Consider the following 21,938-nt stretch of genomic DNA (forward strand, 5'->3'; position numbering starts at 1 on the left):
ATAATTTCAGTATAAAACTGAAAATCATACATTTCTTTCTGTTGATTGTTATTGTGTTACACGACTGTGTACATACTTTCTCAGAAATCAAGCAGTAGCAAGGCTAGAATATTCCTTTATTAGCATTAAGAACTCAACAATCCTACTACTACATTTTCATGTTATAATATTTTCTATTTTTGTGATTGTAAATGCGGTTCACATTAACAGTAAAATAAATAAATAAGAGGCTTATTTGTCAGAATATTGCATCAATTTAACAAAAATTGTGTTTTTTAATTAACATGAAGTACCATCAATAACGTAGCTGAGGTGATGTTTGGCTCCGTCCAGCGGTCAGGAGGGGAACTGCAGCTTACATCCCTTAACAGCAGGCAGGTTCCGGTCAACCTGTCAAGTCAACGGTCAACATGCAGAACAGGAGGCGGAAAACCGGGTTTCACATCCTTTATCGATTATCTCACAGCAGCTTGACAACAGAAACCGGCTTTATCTCCGCTATCTTTATAGTTCCTACAAGTCCTCAGGTGAACTTTAGCCGCCTTGGTCATAATCATAAAATGTCAGTATTGTGGTACGGAAAGCAGCAATGGCGGCTAAAGACCCAAAGATACTTATAATAGGATGCGGAATTTCAGGTATATCAGCGGCTCTCAGGCTCTTTAAAGCTGGGTTTCGTCATGTGCGGATACTTGAAGCGACTGAAAACACCGGTGGACGAATTAAAACGGCCAAACTGGGTGAGCATTTCAGTTTAGCAAAACCCTCAGTATATATGTGGACACTAGCTGTCTTTAGCATCGCAGGTCTGTGAACACAGTGAACAACTATAAAGCTAAAATGTGTTATCACACCTGTAATATGTTATGAAGACAGGTTTACTGTCCTCTTCATCAACTGCTCTGTTGAAAATGTTCTTTTTCTTTACTTCCAATTAAGATGCAGTGAGACCCAACTGAAGCAGGTGTTTTCCAACATGAGTGAAGGTTTCATTATCAAATAGGAGGTCTTTCAGGAAATTCTGAGCATCAGACACTTACTTTACTGCTTTCTAGTGAATTGTATACCTCAAAACCCCCCATGCCTTCTTTACAGACTGCATTGTTAACCGATTTGGAATCAGCAAGACTGCTGGTCATTGCTACCCGACAAAGAAAATACAATATGACTCTGCTGTGGTTTGACTAGTGAAGTTTACAGCATAAGGATAGTTGCACAACTGAAAAGAACCATAAAATTCTAACCAAGTGGTTTTACTATAACAACAGAATTTGCCTTAACTAGATCTATAATGCCAACACATTTCTTTTGGTAACTGTGCAGTTAAAGAAATAGTAAATGGCACCTTTTTTAACCATTGTGGTTCCAAAGCATCTTGAACCATCTCAAACAAGTTGGGGTTCAGTGTCTTGCCCAAGGACACTCTGGCCAATGTACAGGACACAATCTGCTTGACCACCTGAGACATAGCTGCTCCCAACTAATAAAATATAGCTTTCTACTCACTGATCTGTTTTTCCTCTACAGGTAATACCATTACAGAGATAGGTGCGACTTACATCCACGGTCCGTCCGAGGAGAACCCATTGTTTTGTCTGGCTCGCGACTACGGCCTCCTGGATCCACAGGCCCTCACCCCAGAGAACCAAACCATGGATGTTTATGAATATCCTCCCTGGGTTGGCAACTGGTTCAGCAGTTCAGGTGACTAGATATAGAACAACACTTCCTGTTTTCATATATCATGTTTCTAAGCCAAAGACTGTATGTGCCCAGTGCCCAGTACTCTATCTTTTCCAAGTGCACAACCACCAAAAAGCAAAATATGATTGGTATTAATCTTTTATATTCTGTCCAAACAGGTCAGAAGCTGAGTGCTGAAAGCATGGATCCTGCTCTGGAGATGTTTCTTGAGCTGATGTATGATACTAATCCGTCTGAGATTGACAAAGAATGTGCCAGTGTTGGACATTTCATACGATCACAGGTACATTGTCTCTCAGTAACCAAAGTGATGTTCTTTTTGCTAAGAAGGGAGGAATTCCGTTTGATTTAGCTGCTGTTGTATGCAGGCTCAGCTACGGACTGCAGAGAAGTGGAAAGATAAGGATGAAACCACAAGGCAGCTGCTACTGTGTGCACTCAGCACCATGTTGAAATTTGAATGTTGTGCAAGTGCGACTCCCTCCATGGATGAGATAGACCTGGCAGGATTTTCAGTGTACAAGGATCTAAAGGGAGTGGACTGCACATTCCCAAGGTTTGTACTCTACCATAGTAAACATGTGCATGGGTATCAACTAAAGGACATTACCACAAACGTCAGACAGTACAAGAGAATGCATGTGCTCAGACATCTTTGACATTTATTTAGTCTCCGTTTACTATCCTGTCAGGTACCTGGAATCAATTAAATGACGAAAATTTCAGTAACTTATTAGGAAAATACTTTCTTTTGCTTCCACTTTTTAAATTTAGAACATCTGTTGTGGTGCTTTATTGTAGTACAGTAAACTGAAGATGGCAAATACATGAAGATAATTCTTAGTTTCGGCCCTGTCAATAAATCCTTTAACAATAATAATAATAATAATGATGAATGCCCTAAACTCAGCTTCCTTTTTTATCAGTTCACGGTTTTATTCAACCTCCTCAGACCTGAGCTTTGTTTGGGCTTACATTTTAGATTTCTTCCAGTTATTTGGGACATATGTGGACGTCAGGTCTTTGGAGGCTATTCATTACTTTAAGATTATATGGGGGGCATTTATGTCTTTAATGTTAAAGCATTGTGGACTTTGGAAACATGGTAGAAAAAGAGGGATTATGCTTGAATTGCATCAGATGTGTTCCGGATATATGGTAGGAATCTTAACAGTTCCGCAACAAGGATGCCCTCCATTTAACTTTGACACTTTGTCACTCTGCCATCTACAAAAAGATCTTTGTTATGGTGATGACCTTTTATCTTATTTTGGAGAAGCATTAATTAAAGCTGAGCGTTGGCAGTAGAGGCTCCAGTCTGATCACAACATGAGACAGCTTTATTGTCGTATAAGATGTGAACTGGAATTTCCAACACTTAATATCTGTTATCACATTTGTGTCAACAATGACAGGTGTTGAGTCACACAAGTGTACACATCTGCAATTATAACGTCTATAAAATATCTTTCTTATTACTACTATATCATTCAAGTAAGTGGTAGTTATAGTTGTCCAATACAGGACTTTGCTTGTGCAGGGAACATTAATTGATGCTCTTGTCTTGCAGTGGCTATGAAAGCCTAATCCAGAACTTGATGTCGGAGCTTCCCGCTGATTTAGTGACCTACAATTGTCCTGTGCGCTGTGTCCACTGGAATGGCAAAGAGAGCGGAGAAAATACTGTGACAGTCGAGTGTGCTGATGGGAAGAGGATTGCTGCTGATCATGTTATTGTCACAGTGCCTCTAGGTAGACGTCCGCTCATATACTGTTCATCTCAGGGCAAAATAGAAAAATAATTACTGTAAATTAGATGTTTTTTTTGTCAAAGATGAGGAGTTAATTAGTTCTGGAGTTATGTTTCTTGACAGCATTAGTCTGGCTATGCAGTATGAGTAGTTAATATGAATACAGTCCTCTTTTACAGTATAGGTAATTTTATATTCTAATATCAATAAGAGTTTTATTTTGTCATGTCATTAGACAGTACTATACATTATGTTACAATTGTCTGTCCTTTTCAGGATACCTTAAGAAGCACCATTCAACCCTGTTCTGTCCTCCTCTCCCGGCCCACAAACTCCACTCAATCCAAAAAATAGGATTTGGAACCACGGACAAAATATACGTCGAGTTTGAATCTCCGTGGTGGGATGCTGACTGTGAGGTCATCTACCTGGTGTGGAAAGATGAGGTCTGTTGTGCAGCCATGAACCACAGAATACAAGCATACAGAGAAATTGTGTTAAAAATCCTTGAATGATTTATTCTGCAGCACATCAGTTTTTACACACATCAAGCTCTGGTTTTTTTAATGATATGATTACACTATCATGCATGTCTGAAACTTTTAAACTCTCCTGTCCTCCATCAAATATATGTCACAGCATAAAACACTTCCCTCATTACAGCAGTAAAGATGTTGTCTTGGTAATTCTTATTTTGCAAATAATGTAACACTTGTTTATTGTCACTATGTTAAACATTAACTTTTGTTTTTTTACCCTTTATGTCTTCAGGAGGATATTTCAGATCGTGTGTCTGATATAAGCAAATCCTGGATCAGAAAGATATCTGTGTTCACTGTAATCAAACCTTCTGAAAGGTCAGCAACATTTTAGTCACCTAAACAGCCACAGTTCTTCCTTCTGTAATGTTTTACTAGTGATTCAAGCGCATCTTAATTATTAAACTCTCAACTGTAGCCACATTCTCTGCGGCTGGATTTCTGGGCATGAGGCCGAGTATATGGAGAGACTTCCTGAGCACGAAGTCAGGCGTTCCATCACCGAGTTCGTCCATACATTCACAGGTGAGACTCACATCTTGTAGTTCTCCCATTCTTAGTATGGATAAAATAGAGAACAATGCTTTTTTTTTCATATGTAGAATAACAAAACTGCTTTACAAACAGAAGTTAGTAAACTTAAGCGCTTTACATTAAAGATGTGAAAGAAAATGAGAATAAAGACTAATCATGAAGTAAAACTTAAACCTCAAAAAGAGATCAAAAATTTAAATCTCTGGATGCACAACAAGTTTTTAGGACATCTGTAGTATGTCTCACTATTAAAATACTACAAAAGGATTAGAGCAACCCAGTAATTGAGCAACTATGTTAGATATTACAGCCATGATTGAGTTCAAACAGTACTATAGCCTTTCCTGTGGTGCCACCTTCTGGCCAAACTCTGTGTGTTTCCATTCAGAGGAGTAAGGATAATTGGAGTAAGATAATCAAATATTTGTAATGTGTAAAATATACAGTATAGGAAATGTGCAGTGAGCAAAATTGTAGCACATGTATAATGTAAAACATGCAGTGTGCACAATGACTTGCATATAACCACGGTGCAAAAACAACAACCTGCTTATCTAAATCTCAGTATACCAATAAACTGCAAGTATAAACAATAAAACTGCATGAGGAAATACAGTTCTTGTGTAATCTGGTGTGAATAAATTTACAGCTTAGACAACTGATCAATAACATTTTTGGAGTCAGTGTTATGTAGGTCTGAATTGGCTGAATAATTCCTCCATAGTTCTGGTGAATTGCTGTTCTGCTATTTTATTGTCCAGAATGTGTGGGGGCAGATTTTGCTTTTCTCAGTGGATCTTTTACAAGGTGCTGCCTGTTTTGAAGTGAGGCAGCAAATCGCAAGTGATTAACTAGATTCAAGGTCTAAACTTTTATTGTCATGCATATGGAAGACATGTTAATATATAGTGACAATTGTAGGTACTTTTTTAGCACTGTGTATTAATAGATCACTTGTTATTTCACTGTGTGTGATTTATTTCTGCAGATTTTTATGTTTTCTGAAATGATTGGGCCTTGATTATTTGAGCACAGTTCCTGTCAACATGACTGTGTGTGTTTTAGGAAACTCTGCCATCACACCAAAGAGAATCCTGTGCTCCCGCTGGTTCAGTGATCCCTGGACATGTGGATCCTACTGTCACCTAGCAATAGGCTGTTCAGCACAGGACCTGGAGAACATGATGGAGCCTCTGCCTGCAAAGGGAGACAAGTCACAGGTACACAGATGAACTTGTTTTATTTACACACATTCATGCATTTGCATACAGAGTACACATAATCCAACTGACAAAATATGACCGCGACAGATATTTGTCCCAGTGTTAATTGCTTGGGGATATTTCAGCCCCTGCAGGTGCTGTTTGCTGGAGAGGCGACTCATCCCTGCTACTACTCCAGCGTCCATGGAGCACTGCTGACTGGGTGGAGAGAAGCTGATAGGCTCATCACTCACTACTCCTCTGTCAGTCCTTGTGGCGACTCAAATCAGAAGCTTTAAAAGCTAAACTTGTACTCAGCACATATTCCTGTCTTTTCGGTGTCTTTTTAAAGACACTGAAAAGTTGTTGACATGTGTTGTGGGTTGCTAAAGACAGCAAGATTAAAAGGGGAAGAGAATCGGCAGGTACACCAGGAACAAGAAGTGTAATAATCAGAATTCTGCAGCCCAGCCCCTCATCTAGGTTTCATGGTAGAACCTTGATGCTACACTAGCTGCTTTAATCTCCAGCTGGTGGTTGAGTTGCATTCTGGGTAACATCAGTGTCAAACTTTGAGCAAAAAAGAAAAATGTGTGTAACCAAATCTGCCCAACAAAAGTACAACAATACTATTAGCAACTGGAGATTACCAATTTTACAACAACTATAAGCATAAAATACAAACAAGACAGCTACACTCAGAAAATCATAGGCATACAATGTAAAAAACAGTCTAACAAAGACAATGTCCTGTCTCAGTAAAATGATTATATTAGGGCAAAGTCAATAGTTGACATCAGGTCTAAGCAGGGGCTAAGCACAGGGAGAGTCCAAAAGCCGACAGGTACTTAAACTTGAAAGCTGCAGCAGATAATATTCAGCAGATAAGGGGACAGAGAGAATGAAACTGGGTCAGTATACATACTGTGGGGTTTATGAGGGACAGCTGATGGATGAATGTGTGATTTGTCTGACTGGTAGAACTGCAAGTCTGATGGGAGTGGCATGGCCTGGAATGACATAAAAGTTGGGAAAACAGGCAGACATGAATGTAATAATCTAGCAGATATGGTGACAAAAGGAAAAAGGATGCTACAGAAGAAAATATTATAGAGCTCCTAAAGCTCCCAAAGAAAATTCTGGTGACAAAAACTGCACAATGCATTCTCAAATATGCTGTATGCCAACAGTTTTAGAGGCCTTTCAGAACAATGCAAAACAGCAAGTGCATGAACTGGATCGATTGATTTCCCAGTAATTATATTAAACAAATACAGTTTGAAACAATGGACCAGACACACAAAGTTGAGCCAGTACTGTCTTTATTTACATCTGTCTCAAATAGCTGAAATTGATGGAAAGATCTACTTCTATGTTAGTTGATGTTCGTGAATAAATAATTCAGACGGGGACAACGCCTTGTGGTTATGTTGTTATATGTTTTTTATGTGAGTAAAAGAATGTTTAATGGAATTATTTACAGATTTAAGCATATATACCAGAATATATATATGGTATTGAAATGTACAATATTGTTTGTTCTTATGGAAATTAAATTGCTGCAATAGATGGGTATTATCCTGATTTTTCTACTACTTTTTTTTCTTTATTCCTTCACTCTCAGAGGACAAGCTCACAGTCTTGACTGTTGCTTTGTTCGATTTTTGTAAGTGAACCTGACAGGAGGAATATCTTTCTTGTTTACTGTGCAGAAAGTGCCCTGAGGTCAAGTTGAAAACAGGAGACAATACAAGTCTTTTTCTGAGCAAACACGTTTCTTTTCAAGTTTGGAAGCACCAAGGCTGGATAACAATACAAGACTCAAGGGCATCTTGTCTTAGTAGAGCCCCCAAATGTTCCAGGTTTATTGTGTGTCATTCTTACTGAAAATGTTTGGTAACGTGTAACAAAGAACAATATCGGCTAGCATAATAAGGACTTTAAGGTGGGTCCTGTTCTGATATCTGATCCTGAAACCCTCACTGAACGTCTTATTGTACTGAAGAATGTCAGAATTAATACCTTATGATACTGGGTGCACGGAAATACAAATAGACCTTGTTGGTATTGTCAGCCAGGACAGGCTGGTTTACTGAGTTGAGTCATATAATCCTTATTTGTATAACATATGTAGAGCAACAGCCTTTGTGCTTTTCAGTCAAAAAATTAGGTTGGTGTTACATAAAAATGTAACAAGTTTAAATATGAGGTTAAGACCCTACAGTGTTATTTATGGTGTAAATTTATCCAAGTAATTTCAATATTAAAGATTAGAACCCTACAAAAATTTATATGAAATACCACTTTACCTGACTGTAAAATGAAGCTAGTATTATTAATTATGGAAACAGACCTAATCAATTTAAATATTTGGTCTAAGATCCTACAGTACTATTTGTCATGGAGACTGATCTGACAAATTTTGAACTAAACTTATGACCTTACAAAAATCTAAATGAAAATCTAACAAATCTCAGGATTCCCTGTATTAGAATTTATAAATTATTATTATTATTGTTGTTGTTGTTTTTGTTGTTATTATTAATTGATATAATTATTGTCAATATTAATAATAATTAAAATAATAATAAATAAAGAACACATTCTGAAATTCTTTTAACTAGTCATTTTAATAACAAATGTAGTTTCATGAATTGTGTTTCTGCAACTTTTGTCACATTTTAAGATAGTAACTTCTTGCAGTTTCCGCTTTTCTCTTTGCTTTTCACAATTAAACATAAGTTCAATTTGTGTATGCGGATCTTTACTCTTTCAAGTTGGATAGTTTAATGCAAACTTGATATTTTCCTTGTGTTTTCAAAATAAAGCCACTGTCAGTGTGCACATTTGACTGGCAGGAACTTGGAAAGTGTTTTAAAAATCTAATCCTGTATTCAACAATCACCAACTCATGAGAAGGGGCTTTTATTTTGAAAGTGTTGACCGGCGGACATGTTCAACGGTCGCAGTTAAAACGTTCACGGAACCGAGATACTGTCACATTAGTGCGACTCAGCCATGGCCAGGAGTGTGAACACTAAAATAGTCATAATAGGATGCGGAATATCAGGAATATCAGCGGCTCACAGGCTCGTTAAAGCTGGATTCAATGATGTGCGGATACTTGAGGCGACTTCAAGAAGCGGAGGAAGAATAAAAACAGGCAGACTGGGTGAGCAACTACCGACAACTGAACGCATCACTAGGAGTCTGACCGCAGTTTGTGTGTCAGCTGTGTAAATCACCAAAAGCACGTTTTCTTGCAGGAGTTCAAATGTCAGGATGGATTGTTGGTTTTGACACTGTTATGTTTTGTGGTAACCCACAACACCATTTTAACTGAGTTCCTGACCAGGCTGAAGTCTGACAGCAGCACACAGATGTTTCACATGTTTGGTACAGTACAGCTGCTGGTTCTCACCACAGCACAAGTTGGCACAACCTGTCAGTCAAAAGTCAAGTGTCAGCTCTAGCAGAAACTGGGACGTCGTGTAACAGTTTTGTAACACTTTAAAAGGTGTGTATGCTGATTTACACGGCTAATGGTTGCTTAGCAACGGTTGCACCTAAGGACAAAGTACATACAATATACGTTCAAAGATGTGCAACAACTGCTGAAACACCTGCATCAAGAAAAGTGCTACAAAAACAGCAGTTGCTACACCAAAAAAAGCTCCAAAAGGCTGTGCAGACTGACTGTGTCCACACTGTATGGATCTTTAAAGCTTCATCAAGTATTGTCTTCACACTGCGGCTGTAACAACTTGATCATGTTGTTATCAAAGCAATCAAGGGATCAGTTAATCAACTAATTCTATCTCTAGTACAGCAGGAACATGACTTTTCTCTATGGTACCTGATGCAATGCTGACACCATCAACTCCAACAGCCTGAGATGCAGACTTATGTTGCCTACTTGTCACCCATGGCAAGCAGTCAGGTTTTCAGGAGAAGACAAAATCTTTATTTGCCACACATACATTACAGCACTGTAAAATTCTCTTTTTGCATATTCCAGCTGGGTTTGACGTGCAAGATACGATAAGACGTCCCTGGAGTAGTTAGATTGAAGGACTGTGCCCAAGGCTTGCCGATGCTGGGACTTCTGATCAGTAGCCTCAACCGTCGAGCCACATTTTAGACAGAGATGCAAATTAAATAAATATTTTTGTTTTTGCTCTTGTACAATACTTTCTCATCTGTAGGTAATAAGATTGTTGAGATTGGGGCAAATTGGATCCATGGACCATGTGAGGAGAACCCAGTGTTTTGTCTTGCCCGTCAGTACAGACTTCTGGATCCAGAAGCCCTGACCCCAGAGAACCAGGCCATGGACATCGGAGGACATCCCCCCTGGACTCCAAATTTTTTCGGCAGTTCAGGTTTGTAAATCTTTTAAAAAAAAATCATTACCTACTCTAAGACTTTGAACTCAGACAGTTTAAAATTATGAAGTTAGTATGGAAGTGAACCAGAGAGGAGAATCAGCTGTTTGACACTATGAAGTAGAATATTAATGTTCACAGTGATGGATTTAAACTGTAGATTGTTCTTTCTCTATTTTGTTAAGGCTTGTAATACATGACTATTATATCTCAAAATTAGGTGTTATTTTTGTCGCATTTCAGGCAAATTAAAGTAGTGGGTTTTGATTGGAATGCTGTGAATTAGGTTATATATGTGTAGCTTTCAACTGCAGAAAGAATCTCATGTGAATAATTATATAATACATTTATATAATAATAATAATGCTGTCAATATAATATGTAAGGGCAAGAAAAAAAAACTCCTGTTTTTAATACAGGCTGATCATTGATTATTTTCTGTCACATGTGAGTGAAGTTTTATAAGATGTTAAACTTTGTGGTGACCTAATTCTTATTTTTCTATATTGTGTGCAGGTGGGAAGCTGAATGCTGAGGACATCTATCCTGCTCAGCAGATGTTTCTTGAGCTGCTGAATGAAAGCTCAGAATTTCAGGGTCAAAAGGGAGAACCCTGGTCCTGTGTGGGAGACTTCATACGGTCAGAGGTACATTTCTTTCAGTGACTTCGAAAAAATAGCCCTGGCAATGTGTTTGTCAGCTACAATATTTCAGGTTAGTCGCCAGCTATAATTGGCTGGAATATGTCAGATGATTAAGGGTTTGTGTTATTGCTTGTTGTCTGAAGGTGCAACAACGAGCTGAGGAACAGTGGAAAGACATTGATGCAACCTCCAGATCTCTGCGACTGTGTGTGATCAGTAACATGTTGAAGGTGGAGTGTTGTGTGAATGGGGCTCACAGCATGGACGAGGTGAGTCTGGGGGCCTTTGGCCTCTACAAGACTCTACCTGGAAATGACTGCACATTCCCAGGGTTTGTACTCCAACACTGCAGCAAGTATTTATTTTATAGGTGCATGTAAAGATCAACATCAGATTGTTGTGTTTGTGAAGGTGTTGGTAGTTTTACATGATATACCAAAGTACATTATTCAGTCTGTTAATAAACTAGTAAATGATAATGTCTGCTAATTGTTTCAGTAAACATACACAGTATGTATAAAACTAAATTTCTGTCTTGCGCAGTGGTTATGAAGGTCTAATCAAAAACTTGATGTCGGAGCTCCCCAGTGGTTTAGTGACCTACAATCGGCCTGTGCGCTGTGTCCACTGGAACAACACAGAGGAGAGAGGAAACCCTGTCATGGTTGAGTGTGATGATGGGGAAAGGATTGCCGCTGATCATGTTATTTGCACTGTACCTCTAGGTAAAATCAAATGCAAACAAACACAGGCTGAAGTTGAGGGGACTACATTTGAATTGCATGAAATCACTAAGCCGTTCCAACACAAGGTAAAACTAATCATTGGGTCAGTCAGATTGTTAAGTGCCCTTATTTGAAGTATAATCAGGGAGGTCAACACTTTAGTGGGTAGAAACACATTTTCAGTCAGTTACTGTTGTCAGGAAGGTATATCACGAAGTACAACAATAAATCCTTGTGAGTTGCTTGTAAAAATACTGTAAACATTTTTTTTCCATTTCTAACATATCATTTATCCTGTCACTGCTGTCATAGCATCACTCTAACCTTGCACATTAACAATAACTGGTTTGTGTTTTTCCTGAGCAAGATGGAAATCAACACTGAGCAATCCTAAACTGTTCTGTTTCGTCAGGATACCTAAGGAAGCACCATTCAACCCTGTTCCACCCTCCTCTACCTCTACACAAGCTGTGCTCCGTCCAGAGGCTGGGTTTTGGAACCAACAATAAAATATTTGTGGAGTTTGATGCACCTTGGTGGGATGCTGACTGTGAGATCATCTATCTCGTGTGGGAAGATGAGGTGAGGCATGTGGTGGGTGCAATAAGGTGTACATCTACTGTACAACGCATGCATACGCTCTAGATTCACTTTCACCTTCAGTGCTTTTGCTTTAATGTTGTGATTTAGCAGGATTACATTTGTTCACATCTCAAAATGATGTTTATGCCAGGAGTTAGCAAAAAAATGAGTACATGACTGTGTTTTATCTGTTGTCATGTATCAGGATGCTATGGTGGATGAGGTGCCAGATGTACAGAGATCCTGGATAAAGAAGTTGTTTGGCTTCACTGTACTCAAACCCACTGAAAGGTCAGCAGCTACATTAGGCAGCATGTTTATATTGTATTTAATAGTGAGTATTGTAGATTAAATGTGCAGCCGTGTTTGTGGTTTAACTTTCAGGTATGGCCATGTTCTCTGTGGCTGGATTGCTGGGCATGAGTCAGAGTATATGGAGACACTGAGTGAACAGGAGGTCACACAAGCAGTCACACAACTTGTTCGCAGGTTTACAGGTGAGAACTGGTTAACAGCACCGAAATCTTTCGGCTTTGGTCATTTTACAGTGACCGGTCTCTGTCAGCACTCTCAGACTAACCGTGTGTTTAGGAAACCCGACCGTCACTCCAAAGAGAGTCTTCCGCTCCCAGTGGTTTCATGACCCCTGGACATGTGGGTCCTACACTCACCCTGGAAAAGGCTGTTCAGAGCAGGACCTGGACAACATGATGGAGCCCCTGCCTTCGAAAGGATCGCAGTCACAAGTAGTTACACGTTTATGCTGCAAACACTAATTTATTCACTGATCATATACACCAGCTGGCATTTACTTAAAGGTTTTCTTCTTTCTTTTTGGCCCGTTTCAGCCCCTACAGGTGCTGTTTGCTGGAGAGGCGACTCATCCCTGCTACTTTTCAACCGTCCATGGAGCTGTTCTCACTGGCTGGAGAGAAGCTGATAGACTCATCTCTCACTACTCCTCCGTTCGTCCATTCGAGCTTCGCAAGTCAAAGCTTTAAATAAACACTGCCGCTCTGAAATTCGTCAGATTGGCTGTAACATATGCATGAACCTATGATGTCCGAGTTGATTTTAACAGCCATTTTCACGCAGGAATGTTTAGAAGCAGCTGTTCATTTATATAAGTCGCTTAAAAATTTGGAACTGTGAATATGCATAGTCTATTGAATAATGATATTTTAATTTAATACTTTTTAAAGATACAGCTTTACATATTTACTAATAGATAGGCCATTTTGAATACTGTATCTAAGAACACACATGTTGTAATCCCATATATAAATCAGTACCTATAAAATTTCACTTTGGAACTTCATCATATTAGGACTGATTGAATTACATGCAATTTTAAACTTTGCTCTTTGCTTGTTGGATTATTGTGGTTGAAGTTATTGCAATTAACTATGAATAAATGATTAACTATTTTTTCACATTTTGATCTTTTGTGTATTTACTTATTTGAGCTGCAGAGAATTATGAGAAAATACCTTACCATTGTAGTCTGTTGTGTGAAATTAGCAGTCATCTTTCTGTGCGTACTTGGAAACTTACCTTACACAAGACACCATGGCACAAGTGATGTAACTGGGCAGAAAATGGTGGGTCAGAAGAACCAGAAAGGTGCGCTGGTGTGCATACTGCAAAATCTGACTGGATGTAGCAGGGCCTCCAGGTCATTTTGGCATACTACATTTTGATACATTACATACTGGAACATACTAAAACATTTTCAAGCATACTATATAGAACATTTGTATGAATATTAAAATGAACCCACTTAAAACAGCATGTTTAGAAAAGGACTAAAACCAGGAGTGTTGCAAACATGGTAGAATAAATTTTTGAGTTTTGAGCTACAAGTTAAAAATCTTTCACTTGTTAGAAGTAAATTTTAGTATCTTTAATGAGTAAACATCCTAGAATATGACAAAATATTCTGCACAAAAAGCAACACAATTGACAGTTCTGAATCTATGGATTAGAGGAAATTATCCTGAAAGATTTCTGTCAACATGGGTTGAAGATACCAGATTGATAAATAAATAAATTGTAGTAAAGATTAAGTGGGTAGTAATCATGGATTGCATGAAAATACATGTAAAAAATATGTTTATATATTTTAGGTATTTATATATAGACATAGTATTAAGTCTATAGTGGTAATGCACCTTAGCTTTGGTAGAAACCTAGTCTAGTTGAGCCAGCTCACTCTGTAGTAGAAACTTGACAAAAAATAAAAAATAAAAAGTTTGTCACTTTATATTATAGCTTTCTTTGTTCGGTCGAGCTACTAAGTTACAAAAGCAGGTATTCAGTTCCTCCACAGCAGAGATGATTTTTCGAGTATTCATTTATTTATTCTTTTAAGAGTTTAACGTGTAAACCTCATAAACCTGCAAAAACGAAGTAGTGTTGACAACGGAACACGAGCGGAACGAAGTCTCTCACGACGGATTCCAGTCGGCATGTAAACAGTGTAACACACCATAATGTCCCGAGCCACTAGTAGCTAGTAGAGTCAAACCGAGTGTTTTTACTGAAACAAATGAAAGCAAGGTGTTGTTATCGTTAAACTAACAGTAGCTATGAGGCTGCACCAGGTTCTCCGTAACGTCGACAAGTTCAGGACCGTGTTCGACTTCGGAGGACGGGATGTGGCTCACTGGTTCCCCGGACACATGGCTAAAGGTGACAGCTTTAACTTATCAAGTGAATATGTAAAGTGTTTAAAATCTGTATTTGGGACACACATATTTGTCGTTTGTGTACATTGAACAGTTTGGTCTTTAGTCTTATTTCCTGGTCACATATTCGCTGTAGTAATAATTTAATCTTCACAGGACTCAGACAGATGAGAGCCAACCTCAAGAAAGTGGACTGTATCATAGAAATCCATGATGCCCGGATATCCTTCTTAAAAGTTTGTATTTCAACTGAAGTAACTTGTGGCTATCTATTTCTGGGTTTTAACGTGTAAATAAGACAAAGTATTTGACACCTGTGTTTTCAAAAATCTATTTCAGGCTTAATAACTTCCCATATAAACATCAAAGAACTTGATTAATGCCTTAGATTGGCGAAGACACTTGGGCAGGTAGATGTAAAGGAATAAATCACTTAGTTTATTGATTTGCATTAAACAAAGGACATAGAAAACACATTGCTTTAGTTTTTATTATTTACTTAAACATTTTATTTGCATGTTGTAAGTTCCATATTCCCAAGTTAATGTCATAAAGCACATTACCTGTTCAATAGACAGTATTCTAATGATATGTACAGTACTTTTTGCACTATAAACACTATTCTCTGCTTTTTGCACTGTATCATCATGGAGCAATTATTATTTTGCACTATTGTGTTTATATATTCCTTTCTAGCTTGTAAATATCTGTATATATTGTGTTATATTTATTTTTATTACTACTATTTTTTCCCCTGTTCTTGTTTCTATAGTGTCTTTATTTTTATTATTCTCTTTTCATATTCTTAGGGTGATACCAACAGCCGAAACCAAATTCCTTGTATGTTGTGTACGCACTTGGCCATTAAAGCTGATTCTGATTCTGATTACTGTGCTGCAAGAGACCTAATCTGATCATTCCAGCTTTTATTCTTTAACATCTAAACACATCCCCTTCTCTGGGAGAAACCCTGTGTTTCAGGACACACTGAACGTCAGACCACATCTGCTAATTCTCAACAAGGTGGACCTCACTGATCTGTCCAATAAGCAGGTTAAAAATCTGGCTGCCATTTCAGCAAAATCACACGTCAAAAACATTTTAAATTTACTATTCCTACTCAGAATTGTGTCTTTGCATTTTCCCTACAGAGGATCCTAAAGACGCTAGAAAAAAATGGGGTGAAGAATGTTCTCTTCACGGACTGTTTAAAGCAAAGAGATGACAACATCAAAAAGGTAAAAGGCCATCTTCATTCGATGCTAGACACTCAACTGTTTACCTAAGTTTTTCCTCAATTGAAAGTAAATAAATGTTGAGCATACATCTGGAAAGTATTACTTTTTTTTGTGCAGTTGGTGCCAATGGTGATGGAAATTATTGAGAGGCAACCACGCTACAACAGAGAGGAGGTATGCTTCAACTAGTATGGAAATGAGCTGAAACCTATAGTCCAGTACACATTATACAGCAGTCAGTGCTTTCTACAAGAAAAACTGTCCTCAGGGTGTCTTAAAAACCTCAAGAAGAAAATATGTGTTACTTATTTCCCAATATATCTGCAAAAAGCTACATAAAATGTGAGGCAAATCTACAAAAAATGCCACAAAATTACAAAAGTAATGCCAGTCATACCCTCACAGAGCTATGAGCAATTCTTATCAAATAGAAATGTCATATACATTTATTTATTTTTGCATGTATTCTAATTTTCCCAGTATTCAGTTATTAGAGGATAAATACAAACATACTTACCATGCTCTAACTTTTTCCTATAAAACTTTTAGAATATAGATTACTGCCTGATGGTGATCGGAGTGCCAAATGTAGGGAAGTCATCTCTTATAAACTCACTGAGAAGAACAAACTTGAAAAAAGGTGCGTATGAAAGAGCAACTGGTTTGATGCTTCAACATATCTATCACCTTCTTGTTAATCAGGGTTGAAACTGTACGCTAATTTCAGGTCGTGCGTCTCGAGTAGGTGGGGAGCCAGGAATCACTAAAGCTGTCCTGACCAGAATTCAGGTGCATTTGAGGACATATTTTTTCTGTTTATGTGACTTCATTGGTTTATTGTGTGTTTGTGCCTGTACAATATTTGTTGTCCTCAGGTGTGTGAGCGACCAAGAATGTACCTGCTGGACACACCAGGAGTCCTACCTCCTAGGATTGAGAATGTTGAAACAGGCATGAAGTTGGCCTTATGTGGTGAGCAAATCCTTCCTCGTTCTTTGATTATCTTCTTCCAACATGACAGCTGCTGCCATTTAGGAAACATGAAATTTATATTTGTATCATGACTGGTTAGAGTTCCTTCACATTTGTCTGTATTTATGATTTGCTGCAGGAACTATACTGGACCACTTAGTGGGTGAAGACATTATTGCTGACTACTTACTCTATTCTCTGAACAGGCTTGGAAAGTTCAGGTGTGATTCTTGTTGTTGTTGTTGTTGTTTTTATTGCCTTAATCATGACTGTGTAAACTTTCAGTGTATTCTTTAGACTTCATATTACTCTGGTTGTTGACTATATGTTTGTTTTTATGTGCAGTTATGTGGAGAAATATGATCTCCAGGAGCCTAGTGATGACATCCAGCATGTCCTCAAACGCATTGCTGTAAAACTTGGAAAGACTCAGCGGGTCAAAGCTATTACTGGAGTGGGTAAGAAAATGCTAATACTGCACATGCTACTCCTACATATAGTATTATTAACTAGAATTTTTTAGATAATTGATTGGACTTCTTTGCATGCTTTGAAAGAGCAGGGTTGATACCACTGTCAATATGAAGCCACAGCTTCTTAGCTTAGCTTAGCTTAGCTTGACATTAAGATTTAAAGCATGGTAAAATACTAGCTTGACTCTGTGAAAAATAAAGTCCAACAAAACCTCTTAAGCTCACTATTTCAGAATTGAAGCGAATTTAATAGGACTCTTTTTGTTACATTTGCACAAGAAATGAGCTGTTATATAACAAGATTTCAAGGTGCTTTGGGATCGATTTTGTTATTTTTGTTTCCAGGCATTTAGCTAAGTAATGCTAGCTGGTTGCAAGCAGTAGCTTCACATGCAACATACAACATGAGAGTCATGTTAATCTCCTTATCTACCTCTAAAAGCGAATAAGTGTGTTTCCCGAAAAACTCTCCCCTGAAATGTGACTGCCTGTTTCACAAAATACAATCTGCTCTTTCTGTACATGTTTAATACTGATGTATTAGTCTGACTGTCAGTCTGACCACAAAATATTGTAGCCGTTTTCCATGTTGAGCCATTTGTAGACTCGCTGAGAGAAATGTTGTTTGCTGCGCTTTACACTTCATTGTCTCAGTGCAATCACCATCAGATCAGCATCTTAGAATAGTTCCATAATTAAAGTGTTTCTTCCTCGTCCCCCTCAGGAAACATTACCATCACGATCCCAAACTACACGGCAGCAGCTTATGATTTTATAAGAGCCTTCAGGAAAGGAGAGCTGGGACAAGTGATGCTGGACTGACCTGAGCCATTTTAATGACGATTATGGAGTTTGTTTGGTTAAGAAGTCGCTAAACTCTTGTATCTTTTGTAAATAAAATAATATATCCATATTCAGCTACAACATTTGTTTTCAGTTTTGCTTTTAGAAAACATGAGGCAGACATCTGGCATGGTATAAAGAGGATATTTATTAGCATAAAGACAGTGATAACAAACTCTTTATTATGTACAGAAGTGTAATAGCATATAATAGAGTGCAATTATAGGATATGGAACAGTCTGTTGCTCCTGAGTGTCTTCTGTAGGTAAAGAGGTTTTCAGGGATGATGGACAAACCATGAAAACCTTCAGAGACATGAATAAGTATGAGAGCAGCAGTAGGTTTGCGTTTGTCCCTCCTAAACATGTCCTGGTTCGTACACATGTCTGAGAAATTAATTCACTAAAATTTGAGGTGGTTTAAAAGAGTATGAATTGCACAGAAATTAAAAATGATTGTGGAAAATGACACTTAACTTTACCAATACACAGCACTCTTATTTGCCTCATTGTAGAGATTCATAAATCGTTAAAGTAACTGAACAAGATCTTAAAATCCAGCCTTGAAATGAAGTTGTACAGAAAGAATGGAGTAAAAACTGTCCCATCGGATGAGGCTGCAATTTGCAAAACACACAAAAACAAATAGCAGCTTTAGTTTGAGGGACAAAATTCTGCTGGTGCCAACTTGTTTTTACTCTATTCATCTTCATGGAATGACTAGTAACCTGCACTTTAGTGTACTGCATAAAGTCCAGCAAGTCCAGGTTTCATGTTAAGATCCAAGTCTGCTAATACAAGTAATTTTACAGAGATACAGTAGAGGCAACTTTGCATTTTTGTGCATATGAAAATAGTTTTTCTATATAGCTTGGCAGTAGAGTTATAGTTCTAGGCAACAGTTTGATCTGTGAAGCTATAGATACATTTTTGTTAAAATATGTTCTTCAGTTACATATAATAGTCAAGTTGTAGGGAAGGACCCTGTTGGAATTATTCTTAATTTGGCCCCAGTTTCTATTACTTTGGATGAAATAGGTTTGGCACGCGCACTTTTTGCGAAGTGAAATGTCACAACGAATACTGTGCTGGTAATTTGTCCATTTGTACATATGATTATATGTGTAACATTACAGTACTGTGATGTTTTTTTGTGATTGAATCCTTCCACATGATCATCCCAGAGCAGCTTCCTGCACATTATAGTCAGATCCTGAGCAGAAAGCTCAGGCTTTGACCCTCTCACACATTTATCCCTAAAAAAAAAAAAGAAAGAAAAAAAGCAGCCAGAACATCTACAATAAACTGTCCAGTAAGAGTCCAAATTTGGGGGAAAATGAAGCAATAATGACGGAAACCACTTGAGAGAGCAAAGATCCGTTCTGAGTGGAGCCGGACATGAGCGCATCAAAGTAATTGGTCCTGTTGTAGTAATCCAGCTCTTCCTCCGAGTCGTCTGCGTTGCTGCGGCGGTACGCAGACGCATACCATTTATCCGCACTTAGCGCCACCGCGGCCCCCGCTGCCGCCGCGGCCGCCACCCTCACGGGGGACGTCCGCCCCGCCACCCGGAAGCGAGAGCGCGTCCCACCGTAGGCGCCTCCTCCCCGGTAGGTCCCCGCCGAGGAGCTGCGGGACGGAGAGCCCCGAGAGGAGCCCCGGGAGCCTCCACGGCCCCCTTTGGACAGGACGGGTTCAAACAGGAAGGCAGAGAGCAGGAGGCAAGTCCAGCATGTCGCCACCACCTGGTTCATCCCTGACATCTGAGCAACAGGAGGGAATAATGGAGTCATTTTATCTTTAATGCGTAAAATAAACAATTTATCAGCTATTTTGAGTGTGCAGATGAAAAACAGAATTTAATTCTGGAGTTGATAATAGCTGTAGATAATTGTTTCAGTATAAAATCAAAATACCATGTGACATAATTCACATTCAAGTTGTACACTGTAAAAAAAAGTCTAATTTGACAAAAAATATTTTTGGAGTTTTAAAATACAGGGAAAAAATAACAAAATTAAGAAAGTAAACAAACTTTATCTCATGTGACTTATAAAATAACATCAACCACCTTCAACTGAATAACCATATAATTTTAACAATTTTTTTTGAGAAAATTAGAATTCTCCCCATAAATAGAATAATTTTTTTAAATAAATATTTGCTTTTTATTTAATAGATGAAATTGATTGATTCAAGTTTAAAGCACTCATGTAAACATTCTTATATAAATGTACAGGTTACATAAACTGCTTTGTTAAATCAAAAATGTTTTTTCTCAAGTGTTTCTTACACGAAGCTCAGCTTAAGGTTAATGGTGAAACTGTTTCTTTAACACTGATCTGTTAAATTTGCTATTAAAATATAAAATTTTTAAATATTTACAAATATTTCTACATAGTTATGTGTAAAAACTCTTACTGCACTTGATATAATTCAAAATTAACAGCAGAGTCTTGCGATTTCAAACCAAATAGTTTCTTTTACAGCAGTACATTGATATTTTCTTACAATGTATTTTATGTAAGTATTCTTCAATAAACACTAATAAGCCAAGCAATAAATAAATACATATGATCTAATGTGAATGTAAATTCAGGCAAGAAACTACAGTGTATTTATTTTGATGGGACGTTACTTATTTTAAATATTTTTGCCTCATGACCCAGCTGTTTCTTTTGCATTATTTATTTAATTATTTATTTTTTACAGTGTACTGAACAGCAAACGTGAGCTGTCCATGTAATGCTCAGTGCTGTTGAATATGGTCACATAAAGGAGCATTTCTGTGTTGCACATTGCTCCTCTTCATTAAAGTAGGTCAGTTTATAAATAAATATGTACACCAGAGAAAACTGCTGTTGGCTTTCAGCCTTCGTGTATATGAAATAATGTTCCTTCCAGGGATGATTATGAACAAAGCACAAAAATGTCACGTTTGTTGGTAATAATAGGCCATAATTTGACATGCATGGTTGACTTCTGGGCCAGTAAGTGGAAATGTGCAAAATATTTTTGTCATTTTACGTACAATATGTTATTAATAAAACGTTTAACAAATGCAGAGGCAATGCAAATGGATGCAAGATGATCATATTCTCATAAATTAGCCTGTAGGCTTCTGTAGCTTGAAGGAGTCACACCGTTTAAAAACAATATTCTGTAGAAATACACACCGTGTTGAAAAGCAGCTCAGATCCTGATGCACAGTGCTTACCTTATTCCCTGGCGTTGTTATCCTGCTTTATGTTTTGCCACTCGGAGGGATGATGAAAATGATGTTGTCGTGGACAATGCAGGCTCGTTCGCGATTGCGAGAACGCGCGGCGCGCTCACACGTTCGCATCTGAAGAGTCTGATACAATAAATACTGTGATGTTTGTCAGAGTGGGTGGGTCTTTTCAAAGACGTCTTATAATCCTATTTTTGAATTATTTCCTTTGATAGTATTTTTTGTTAAATATACTGACTAATTTATCCTTTTATAGCTATACAGTAATCAGATTACCTAGATTAACTTGATCATTGATGATGGCTGCTATGCTTGGTTTCTACTGAAACTGCACTGAGATGCCTCCTCTCGATAAACACAATAACTCAGTATAATATATATATTATCTTTTTATATCACCTAATAGTTTTTTGGGATGGTATTGTGGT

The 21,938-nt window shown here is 37.9% G+C and overlaps 4 protein-coding genes across 4 annotated transcripts; 3 read left to right on the forward strand and 1 right to left on the reverse strand.

Annotated features, from left to right (window-relative positions):
• The first annotated feature begins 413 nt into the window (after positions 1–413).
• Positions 414–7,314, forward strand: LOC111577442 (peroxisomal N(1)-acetyl-spermine/spermidine oxidase-like). The gene is made up of 10 exons (XM_023283726.3): positions 414–740; positions 1,528–1,704; positions 1,863–1,987; positions 2,073–2,260; positions 3,275–3,456; positions 3,732–3,901; positions 4,227–4,312; positions 4,413–4,519; positions 5,594–5,748; positions 5,877–7,314. Exons 1-10 carry the CDS (start codon positions 590–592, stop codon positions 6,027–6,029), a joined length of 1,494 nt encoding a protein of 497 aa, XP_023139494.2. The 5' UTR covers positions 414–589; the 3' UTR covers positions 6,030–7,314.
• Positions 7,315–8,698: 1,384 nt separating this feature from the next.
• Positions 8,699–13,501, forward strand: LOC111577441 (peroxisomal N(1)-acetyl-spermine/spermidine oxidase). Its single transcript, XM_023283724.3, has 10 exons — positions 8,699–8,902; positions 9,936–10,112; positions 10,632–10,762; positions 10,903–11,090; positions 11,303–11,484; positions 11,897–12,066; positions 12,272–12,357; positions 12,451–12,563; positions 12,658–12,812; positions 12,915–13,501. The coding sequence occupies exons 1-10, from the start codon at positions 8,749–8,751 to the stop codon at positions 13,065–13,067; spliced, it is 1,509 nt and encodes a 502-aa protein (XP_023139492.2). The 5' UTR covers positions 8,699–8,748; the 3' UTR covers positions 13,068–13,501.
• Positions 13,502–14,515: 1,014 nt separating this feature from the next.
• mtg1 (mitochondrial ribosome-associated GTPase 1) lies at positions 14,516–18,360 on the forward strand. The gene is made up of 11 exons (XM_023283729.3): positions 14,516–14,757; positions 14,910–14,974; positions 15,702–15,806; positions 15,905–15,991; positions 16,109–16,165; positions 16,541–16,631; positions 16,719–16,780; positions 16,867–16,963; positions 17,103–17,184; positions 17,309–17,421; positions 18,161–18,360. The coding sequence occupies exons 1-11, from the start codon at positions 14,655–14,657 to the stop codon at positions 18,256–18,258; spliced, it is 960 nt and encodes a 319-aa protein (XP_023139497.2). The 5' UTR covers positions 14,516–14,654; the 3' UTR covers positions 18,259–18,360.
• Positions 18,361–18,409: 49 nt separating this feature from the next.
• On the reverse strand, positions 18,410–21,648 carry sprn (shadow of prion protein). Its single transcript, XM_023283739.3, has 2 exons — positions 21,496–21,648; positions 18,410–20,041 (listed from the first exon to the last, which is right to left on the reverse strand). The coding sequence occupies exon 2, from the start codon at positions 20,039–20,041 to the stop codon at positions 19,574–19,576; it is 468 nt and encodes a 155-aa protein (XP_023139507.1). The 5' UTR covers positions 21,496–21,648; the 3' UTR covers positions 18,410–19,573.
• Positions 21,649–21,938: the final 290 nt, after the last annotated feature.

This window comes from Amphiprion ocellaris, chromosome 16 (assembly GCF_022539595.1).
Source record: "Amphiprion ocellaris isolate individual 3 ecotype Okinawa chromosome 16, ASM2253959v1, whole genome shotgun sequence".
Taxonomy (NCBI): domain Eukaryota; kingdom Metazoa; phylum Chordata; class Actinopteri; family Pomacentridae; genus Amphiprion; species Amphiprion ocellaris.

What these genes read in the sequence shown, in the direction of transcription:
- sprn (XM_023283739.3), bottom strand. Translation starts at nt 20,041, where the DNA reads ATGTCAGGGATGAACCAGGTGGTGGCGACATGCTGGACTTGCCTCCTG.
- mtg1 (XM_023283729.3), top strand. Translation starts at nt 14,655, where the DNA reads ATGAGGCTGCACCAGGTTCTCCGTAACGTCGACAAGTTCAGGACCGTG. An exon ending in CTGATCTGTCCAATAAGCAG is followed by an intron (nt 15,807 to 15,904) that starts GTTAAAAATCTG and finishes TTTTCCCTACAG; the next exon opens with AGGATCCTAAAGACGCTAGA. An exon ending in AACAGGCTTGGAAAGTTCAG is followed by an intron (nt 17,185 to 17,308) that starts GTGTGATTCTTG and finishes TTTTATGTGCAG; the next exon opens with TTATGTGGAGAAATATGATC.
- LOC111577442 (XM_023283726.3), top strand. Translation starts at nt 590, where the DNA reads ATGGCGGCTAAAGACCCAAAGATACTTATAATAGGATGCGGAATTTCA. An exon ending in GTTCGTCCATACATTCACAG is followed by an intron (nt 4,520 to 5,593) that starts GTGAGACTCACA and finishes TGTGTGTTTTAG; the next exon opens with GAAACTCTGCCATCACACCA. An exon ending in CAAAGGGAGACAAGTCACAG is followed by an intron (nt 5,749 to 5,876) that starts GTACACAGATGA and finishes GGGATATTTCAG; the next exon opens with CCCCTGCAGGTGCTGTTTGC.
- LOC111577441 (XM_023283724.3), top strand. Translation starts at nt 8,749, where the DNA reads ATGGCCAGGAGTGTGAACACTAAAATAGTCATAATAGGATGCGGAATA. An exon ending in AAATTTTTTCGGCAGTTCAG is followed by an intron (nt 10,113 to 10,631) that starts GTTTGTAAATCT and finishes TATTGTGTGCAG; the next exon opens with GTGGGAAGCTGAATGCTGAG. An exon ending in AATGACTGCACATTCCCAGG is followed by an intron (nt 11,091 to 11,302) that starts GTTTGTACTCCA and finishes TGTCTTGCGCAG; the next exon opens with TGGTTATGAAGGTCTAATCA.